Raw genomic sequence first — 10,000 nt, forward strand, 5'->3', positions numbered from 1 at the left:
AATGGACCGGGTGGAGAGCAAAGGAACGAGGGAGCGGAAGGGAGGAGAGGAGAGGAGACAGACAGCGAGAGATACAGAGAGAGTGTGAGTAGACGAGAAGGAACTGATATCCTGCCGCTCCGTCCATGCTTCGTCCATCAGCTCCTCCTGACGTGGGGGTGGCTGTGTGTGGATCACCTGAGCTGTTAGCCTCACTGCTGGACTGGGTTGGGTTGGGTTGGGTTGGAACACCAGCGTGCTGCTGCTGCTGGAGGCCAGCTGGCTGCCCAGAGGCCAGCTCTCAGCCCTTGTGTCCAGCCATCAATTATTCACAACTATAACCCCCCCCCCCCCCTCACGGTCCTTGCCAGGGAGGGATTAAGAGCTCAGGCTGGTCCCAACCACTGATCCCAGACCAGCTCCAATCATCCTCCTCTAAAGCTTCCCCCATGATGGGTAGAAATAAGGCGCCTATACCCAGACCTATATGAGGGCCAGGATAATGATGTACTGTACACGGGGTAGGACTGGGGTGGGCTAACGATGTAGGGATGTACTGCAGCGTCACACATGGCTGCTCCGCACCGGAATACAACCAGCGCCGGTCTACTCAATCATACTAATGCTGTTTTACCGCTTGAGTGCTCCCATCACAGGTAGACTGCTGTTTACACTGGAGGAGAGCGAGAGAGAAAGGGAGAGGGGCAGAGAGAGAGAGAGAGAGAGAGAGTGAGTGAGAGAGAGAGAGAGTCCAATCCCGAACAGCATCTGTGTGTGCTGTACGATGCATGCAGTAAATGACAGTCTCTGTTTTCCTTGGGCCAGTGTCAAGTGAGTGCACACCTTTCTACACACTAGCCAAATGAGCACACGAGAGACCACCAGGCACCGGTTCAGGGCGCTCCTGCTCCCCTGCTAACTGATTGGCTGTCACACTCAAATGCTCCGGTCATCACTCAAACCTGATTGGCTCTCGCGGCTCCCGTCTCTCCGCGGACGACTAGCTGAGGGCAATGTCCTGATGAGTTGTGGGGGAAGAGTGATCTGGCTATAAATGGAGCCTGATAAAAAGATGAGTCACCTGGCTGCTTCCCCAGCGCCACACTCCTCTAGTGAACATCTCACTCTGGCCGTGACCACACTCCTCTAGTGAACATCTCACTCTGGCCGTGACCACACTCCTCTAGTGAACATCTCACTCTGGCCGTGACCACACTCCTCTAGTGAACATCTCACTCTGGCCGTGACCACACTCCTCTAGTGAACATCTCACACTGCCCGTGACCACACTCCTCTAGTGAACGTCTGTGACCACACTCCTCTAGTGAATGTCTCACTCTGGCCGTGAACACAGACTTGTAGTGAACGTCTGTGACCGCACTCCATCTCACTCTGACTCTAAGTGTATGCTTTTCGGCCCCGGCTCACTCTGCGCGCTGAGATCTGGATCTAAATAAGGTGGTTGACTGAGTCTCTTTTTGGGGACGCAGTCTGGGTTCAAATACTGCACAGATCTGTTTGTGCTGGCAGTGAACACCACAAACGTAAAAAAAAAAAAAACCCTGAAAACTTGGCCCGCCACGGACCCAGGGAACAGCCACCAGGACCTCTGAAAGCTGGCTCAGCTGGACAGGCCCCAAACCTTGGCTGGGAGTTAGTCAGTCAGCATTTCAGTTGGGGGGCAGAGAATTGAAGTCCTTAAATAAGGTGCTGGTCCTCACCCAGAGCTGTGCGCAAGGTTGTGGAGGGAAAAATGGCAGAGGGGAGGGAAGGAGAGAAGAGGAGGCAAAAGCTTGGTGTGGGTGTTTCATGGGGCCTCGTTGGAAAGCATAGCACAAGGATATGACACTTGGGAGGAGGGCAGAGAGAGCCACATACCACACATGCTTCCTTCACACAGACACACACAGTCCCTCTTCTTGCACACACACACACACACACAACAGACAGACAGACAGACAGACAGACAGACAGACAGACAGACAGACAGACAGACACACACACACACACACACACACACACACACACACACACACACACACACACACACACACACTCCCTTCTCTCTTTCCCTCTCACACATTCTCTCCCTCCCCTCAAATATCGCTTGCACACATGCTAATGCTTTCTCTCTTACATGCAAACTCAATCCACATGCTGTCTCCTCCCAGCTGTGACACTGAGTCTAGCCTAGATAAGTTGGCCATGTACAGCTTCATCCCAGAGGAAAGGGCTGATGGGTAATCCGTGGGGAAAGGTGTGGAGTCACGGAGGTGATGTCAGCGACTCCCATCAGACAGAGCATGACATCACAAGACAAAAGTGGGTGCTTCTAGACAGCGGCTATGTGAAAGAATGCGTGTAGGTGCAGTTACAGACAGGAAGGTCAAGGCCAAGCATGTCCAGTAACGGTGTCATCCATGGGACCTGTGCTTAAGGGGTCTCCAGCCAATGACACATCAGTCAAACCGCCGCTGAGCAGCCAGCCAGTGCTCGTCACTGTGTGTGTGTGTGTGTGTGTGTGTGTGTGTGTGTGACAGAGAAGAGTAGGTGAGGCGGAGCATCATGATGACACAACTGACCTCTTGAATTCCTGTGGGAGTGAGTCACTCAAAGGAAAAGGGAGAGCTGGCACTGACACGAGGAGGTGAGCAGTGGAGAAGGAAAATAAAGAAGTGAAGAAGTGAGGTTGAGAAAGGTAAAGAACAGACGAGAGACGGCAGGGGAAATGAGACCCAGGAGAGGAGGGGAGAGGGGAGGGGAGGGGAGGAGAGGAGAGGAGAGGACAAGAGAGGGGAGGAGAGGAGAGCACTCTCACCTTGATGCCGCTGGTCAGGTCGGTCTTGTAGTAGCGGTCCTGGTGTGCGTTAGCTGCCGCCAGCGTTAGCAGGTACTCGTTCCTGGCGTGGGTGGCCTTTGAGTTGCAGTCATTCCTCTTGGCTTTTAACTGAAAGACAGAAAATGACAGATGAATGTGTGTGTGTGTGTGTGTGTGTGTATATGTGTGTATGTGTGTGTGTGTGTGTGTGTGTGTGTGTGTGTGTGTGTGTATATGTGTGTGTCTGTGTGTGAGTGAGTGAGAGAGAGAGAGAGAAATACATTATTAAACAGAATGAAAGGAAAGAATGGGAACAGGGATCTGTGCTTGTACAAGTATAGTCCCTAGCTGCCAACCACCAGCGTGCCTTTATCTTCCAGCGTTGTTGCCGTGCCCTGAGAAAGCGAGTCTGGCATCAGCTTATGCTGGGAGATTACACTCAAAGAGAGACATTGGGGCCGGTGTCTGCGCTTTGGTCTGCTGCTAACGCTGATCTGGGCTCAGCTGTAAGGACCCAGGTACTGCCGAGCGAGCTCCAGACAGATGAGTGTCAGGCGTGAGAGAGATGAGAGCACACGCGAGTGTGTGGATGAGCGAGTCACACACACACACACACACACACACACACACAAACAACAACTCAAAGGAAAATGGTTCACTTTCATGTCATCCCCTGATAAATGTGTGAGACGTGAGAAAAAGAAAGAAAGAGGGAGAGAGGAAGAGAGAGAAAGATACAAAGAGAGTGAGACAGAGAGACAAATGGCACGAACCTTCACGCTGGCTTTCTGTAAACTTATCCTGGACTGGAAGAGCCCAAGCTTTGACCTGTGAGAACACACGGAGGGGGTAGGGGCAAGAGAGAGTGTGAGTGAGAGCTAAACAGACATCATCAATCAAACCCAGATCAATCCCACTTTACAGCCATGGGCCCGGGCCAGGCAACATAAATCAGTGCATCAGGCCCAGCTTGAACCTGTGAGAACAGCCCTGCAGCCGCTGTAAATCCTCCCCGAGCCTTGGCCCTCCACACGCTGCCAAGCAGCTAAGATACTACTACTACTCTTTATGAGAAGCCTGGAGAGGCAGAAGAGAGTGACTGATGCTTTAGGTGTGTGTGTGTGTGGGGGTGTGTGTGTGTGTGTGTGTGTGTGGGGGGGGGTGTGTGTGTGTGTGTGTGTGTGTGTGGGGGGGTGTGTGTTGTATGTTGTGTGTCATTATCGTTTCAAGGCGGGCATCGTATCCATTCAACAAAGTGGGTTTTACTGTGTAGCTAAAGCTATAGCAGACACCATTCAAATGGTGATACAGCCATCAGGACCTCCACTAACTAACTAAAGGGAGTAGGCCTACTATCAGGTGAAGAAGTCAGATATGTCAGGGAGGAAACATGTGAGTCCTGTTTTGGACTATTTCAAATTGAAAAAGTGAGAGTGGTACAGGCAAATTCAGGTACCTCTGTAAAAAACCTGGTACCTGGTGTAAAAAATCGAAGGGAAAATCTGCCAAATCCTAAAGCTCAGCTCAAAGTTACCATAGACAGGAATACATGAGACAGAGTGTGACTGAAGAAGGTAATGTTTTTAAAAACCTGCAAGTTTACTTGTGTTTTCTTTAGGGATTTTATACAGGACTGCTTTTCCTGAAAGTGCTGTTGAACAATCACCGTGGTAGCTGTGGTGAGAGTGTTCAAATGTGTGTGATTGTGAGTGCATATGTTAGTACCTGTCTTTGAGTAATGTTTATGTGTAAGTGCACACTTGATGTAGCCTCCATTATAATAGAGTTTATGTCTCATTAATATCAGTAAGGAACAACCTGCTGATGCCATCCCCCCAGTGAAGAAAGTCTGAGTGTATCAACCCCGTCTCCTACCATCCACACCTCGCCACACAGCAGGTCATTTAAATTCCTGTCCACTTCACGGCGGGTAATAAAATGCAGAGCTAAGCTGACTCTCTGATCGATACAAACTCCCCTCGGCCAGCACACCTCTCCTGGTGGCCAGCCTCTCGCTCACCTCCCTCCCTCCCTCCCTCCCTTCCTCCGTCCCTCAGCCTGTCACTCCTCCTGTCACTCTCTCACTCTCTTTTCTGTCTTGGTTGGCAGGTCTTGTCCTGATGAATGCTTTCTGTGCAGTAGAAGAGCGGGGCTGGCGTTTGTCTTACACTGATTCTGCACTTTGTGAATAAACAGGTCAACGCAAGGTGGGAATTCCAGCCAGCGTTTCCCAGTGGAATTCATGGGCGGCTTGGCTGTGGGGTAATTGTGCACTGAATCCTAAATGACTTTACAGTGAGGCTCTCCATGTTTCCCTGTCTCAGACTGCTCCAGCGTTTGCATTTCAAACCATACCGGGTGAATAAAGGACAAGCTTTTAGTTTTTGATGGTGATGGCTTTCTGGTCAGGCATAAAAATGGGACAGCCCCAGAAGCTACTGGCACGACTGCCTTTATCCCTGTCGGGCGCTAACTGGCCAAGCTCCTGGGTGCGGTTAGCGGTTAGTGTGTCCCCCCCCCCCCCCTCTGCGGGGTGGACAGGCAAACAGGCGGGCAAGGCACCTACTTGGCCTCGATGTCGGCCTTCTCCCTGACGGCCTGGGCCATCTGCTCCAGCTCAAAGTACTTCTTCTTGGACTTGGCCAGGTCTTTCACCGAGTCCTGCAGCTCCGCCTGGATGCGGCCCAGCTGCTCGATGCACTGCACACAGGGGGCAGACAAGGGGCGCCGTCAGCAGGGAGTGAGGGGAGGTGGCACATACAGCAATGGGCACTTTGCCATGACGGGCAACATGCTGCCCTACTCACGGACACATAACATGTACATAACATGTAACACGGACACATAACTACAAAACTAGGGTCAAGACAGAAAGATTTTTCTTTTTTTGCCCGTTCTTTATGTTCCCCACTCTGTACCCGTTTTAGCTGCTGCTCCTTGTAGAGCCGGACGGTTTTGGCCGGATCTGTGATGTCGTTCTTGTAGTTCTCAAAGACGTTGATGCGCGACTGCGTTACCTGCACTGTGCCCTCCAGGTAGGCCCTCCACACCGCATAAACATTCCTACACAGACACGTACAGAGAGAGAGAGAATAAAATCAGTCAAAGAGAAGGAAACAGAGGGGGGAGATGGGAGGAAGAAAGAGAAATGAACAATCTCAGCACGTATAGAGTAGACACAGTGCATCAATTTCCATGACAGCCCAAATAAAAAACAGAACCAATCAAGCGTGCAGCCCAACAGACAAGGGGCTGAACTACTGCTGCTTCTGGGATGAACACAAACACCGAAAAAAAACTTGGCTGGGCGAAAAGAAAAAGCAAAAAGGACTGCCGAGAAACCATGCTCACCTGTAGTCAGTGTGCTGGTCATCAGGTTTGATCCCTGGCCAGTCCCTCTTCAGGTACTGGCTGGCCAGCTTCTGCAGAGCCTGGCGAACACACAGAAAAAAACACAACAGCTAGCGTTAGATAGCTAATGTCACATTGCAGCTCAACAGGAACCAACATTCCATCTCATTTCCATTACGGTATTGGAAGAGCCTATGGTGTATGGGGTTCGCCGCATGAGAGAGTGTGCAGCGTAGGTGAGGCAGAACGAGCCGAACTCAGAGGCCATGATCTCTACATGAGCACAGATTGACTGAGAGGGCCATGTGCGTCTTCTCACTATCCACACCATAAACATTCATTCATTACAGCAGCATGAAAGACAAAAGACCCGCAACAGCCGCCACACACACACACACACACACACACACACACACACACACACACACACACACACACACACACACACACACACACACACACTCTCCCTTTCACAATCAACCATTTACACCCCCCCCCCCCCCCCCCCCCCACACACACACACACACTCGTGCTCAATCAACTCCTCATACAGCACACACAAACACAGGCTGGAGGCCCAAGCGTGGAGCCAGGGCCATATGTTTGCACAGTGCTGGAGGGGGAGCGTATGGGGCAGCTTCACTGGGAAAGTGGAGGACATTAAAAAGAGCCCCACTCCAAACACATAACCACGCCCCCCCCCCCCTTCTCTCCTCTTTCTATACTTCCATACAGATGGAGGGGGTACACAAAAACAACAACAACAAAGAGAAAAACAATCCCAAGGCTTCTGTTGGCCCCACTTCATCCTGTGGCCATTAGGCAGCCACTGTTCTCACCGGTGCACCCCATAGAGAGAGGGGGTGGAGTGGGAGTATGTGTGGGGGGGGGGGGGGGGGGGGGGGGGGGGGGGGGGAGATTAACAGGCTGTGATCCGTGGACGTTTACCGCTGCATAAACATGGCACAGTTATGTCACCACCACCTGCCAGCCTGTCCTGTGTGCCACACACCGGCAGAGAGGCGCCACTAGGAGCCAGGCTGGAGTACCGGGTCTCGACGCACGGGCAACAGAGGGTTCCAGTGACGGCCTGAGTGTGGTTGGTTTTGGCGTGAGCGCGCGCACACACACACACCCACACACACACACACACACACAGCTCAGACACACACAAGCACAGAGGCTTCTCTAGTCTGATCCTGACAGATCCTTCTCTAATCACTGTTTCTATTTTAAACAAGAGATGAAAATGATGAACTCAGCCATTAAGTCATGGGTCAGCTGTGTGAATGTGTCTGTGTGCGCGTGTGTGTGTGTGAGAGAGAGAGAGAGAGAGAGAGAGAGAGAGAGAGTGAGTGAGTGAGTGAGTGAGTGAGAGAGAGAGAGACTTATGTGTAAGTGTGTAAGTATATTCTGGTTTCCTCCCGTAGCACTGTCAGGATATGTTACCTACCTCACACACATGCACACACACGCATGCACATACACACACACGCACGCACGAGAGGTAGAAGAATAAGGCCCTTCTCCTCCAAATTTGACATGTCTAGGGGGTGTCCGGGCTGCTGAGTTGGGTGGGGTGTAAGAAAGGGAGGGAGGGAAAGAGAGAGAGAGAAGTCTTTCAGCAGGCTCAAAAGCGCAGTGATCAGCTGAGCTTACGTCTTTTATTTACCTTCCTCCTCCTCCTCCTCCTCCTCCTCCTCCTCTTTCAGCGTCGCTTAAAATAGCCAACACACACCCCGTCTCTACACAGACACACAAACACAAACACACACACACCCCTCCACTCTGCAGTTTTCTGTCTTTGAGTGTGTATCTGTGTGTGTGACACGCACGCACACACACACACACACAAGAGCACACACACACACACACACACACAGCACGCACACACATGCACACAAATTGAGAGGAGGGAGTTTACAAAGCACACATCTCAAATGCAGGAATGAAAATAAGGTGGAAAACACGGTAGAAAAAGAAAGGAGAGTCTGTAAGCCCACATCTGCCTCAGCAGTTTGCTATTCACATTCTCATCCTCCACCCCTCTCTCTCTCTCTCTCCCTCTTTAACTGTCATTCTTTCCCTCCCACCCTTTCAGTTTCTCTCCCCCTGTCACTCTCTTTTTGCACTGGAAAGTCCTTCTGTGTGGGTTTCAGGGCTGTATTGAGGTCTATGGTGGATCCAGGTGTAGTCTGTCTACAGTCTTATTACCTGAGTGTTAAGTGAGGATGTCAACTGGAAAATTGGTGATCTGAATGCTTTTAGCCTTGAACAGCAGACTGAGGTGATATATAAAAGGACATGTACATGCATGTGTACGTGTTTGTATGTATGTGTGTGTTTGTATGTGTGTGTGTGTGTGTGTGTGTGTGTGTGTGTGTGTGTGTGTGTGTGTGTGTGTGTGTGTGTGTGTGTGTGTGTGTGTGTGTGTGTGTGTGTGTGTGTGTGTGTGTGTGTGTGAACTTCTGCTCCCCTCTACAGAGCAACAGGTCAACAGGTCTTATGAGAGAACATTTTGAGACATACACCATTACCAAACATGCACAGGCAGACAAACCAGGATCACCTAAATAGCTTGACTGAGGCAGCCAGAAAAATGACGACTTGTGAGAGAGTAGCAAAGAATGTATCAGTCACTGAGTGTGTGTGTGTGTGTGTGTGTGACAATACACGAGTGAGTGAGTGAGGGAGTGAAGGAGAGAAAGCCAGGCTGGTCTGACACTGACTAATGACAGAGTGCACTAAAGCACCCTAAAAAAAGAGCTGCCAATTACAGCTCTTGTCTTGCAAATCAAGTTTTACAGTAGAGGACAGGGGGTGAGGCTCGGGAGCTGTGGCTTTATCTCGTCGGAAATCAGAGCGTGTCATCATTAGCTTTGTTTGACTAATTTGCCCCGTAGTCAGCGCCGTTGTTTGGATTTCACCACACAGTAACTGTACAAGCTTAGGGTGACCTTCCACCTGTGCTCTTGGCCAAGGAGACGGAGGAGAGCACAATGGTGGGAAAACACAGTCCCAGACCAACACACTTTGGTAGATAATGGCATATGGTGGAGGGCCCCAGGCTCCAGTGCCCACTGCCTCCCTGAGGGTCTGCGACGTTCCAGGTGTGATGGGTCGATTGCTCTCCTATTGGTGTACCCCCTACCGACCCGCAAAGGTAATCATACCTCCTCTGTCCAACAACCACCTGCCGCTCAACGACACATTACCATGGCGATAGGCGTGTGTTTGAGTGTGTATGTGTGTGGTCTCGGGGGTAAGATGACACCGGTAAAAAAGCACCCGAATCGGCCAGTCTTCTTCTGAGCAGGCAGGAAGAGGCCATGTGTGACAACGTAAACATAGTTTTGGGGGGTTTCAAAAACAAAAAGAAACAAGGAAAAGCCTCTAAAGCTTCTAGCACCTTCTGTGTTTATAAGTGCCACTTAAATCACACGGGGTGTGTGAAAGCCCTCTCCGTGTGTGGCGCCTGCTTCCCCCTTTTTGACGGCCAATGGGCTGAGAGCAGGACGCACCGGGAGTCAAACGGAACCCAAACAGCATGTGCATACTTTCTCACGCTCTCGCTCGCCGTGTCATTAACTGCTCCGTAGAGGGAACGGCTCTGGCACAAAGATATGGCACGGGGACGGCTTTATCTCACGACTCTCCATCTGACCGCATTCTGGGTCGGAACACTCAAGCCCAACTGACAGATGGTTGGGGGGTAATGGGTGAGGTGATTTAATGGCGCCAACGAAAGCTACTTCATTATTGACTAGTAAAACCAAAACAAAAAACAACAGATGTTAGTGATAAAATTTATGTATAGGCTTTAGGTGCAAATGTATATGATATATAGCATAT

At 50.8% G+C, this 10,000-nt stretch overlaps 1 protein-coding gene across 1 annotated transcript in view; it reads right to left on the reverse strand.

The window, feature by feature from the left end:
* fchsd2 (FCH and double SH3 domains 2) overlaps positions 1-10,000 on the reverse strand; it is a 59,112-nt gene that overhangs the window by 19,362 nt on the left and 29,750 nt on the right. Inside the window, exons 4-8 of the mRNA XM_080844197.1 lie at positions 6,149-6,228; positions 5,716-5,860; positions 5,364-5,497; positions 3,571-3,625; positions 2,798-2,926 (exon numbers count right to left, since the gene is read on the reverse strand). Of these exons, the coding sequence (XP_080700323.1) occupies positions 2,798-2,926; positions 3,571-3,625; positions 5,364-5,497; positions 5,716-5,860; positions 6,149-6,228 (543 nt within the window). The remainder of the gene's footprint in view (positions 1-2,797; positions 2,927-3,570; positions 3,626-5,363; positions 5,498-5,715; positions 5,861-6,148; positions 6,229-10,000) is intronic.

The sequence above is a fragment of the Sprattus sprattus genome, assembly GCF_963457725.1.
Source record: "Sprattus sprattus genome assembly, chromosome: 9".
NCBI classification, from domain to species: Eukaryota; Metazoa; Chordata; class Actinopteri; order Clupeiformes; family Clupeidae; genus Sprattus; species Sprattus sprattus.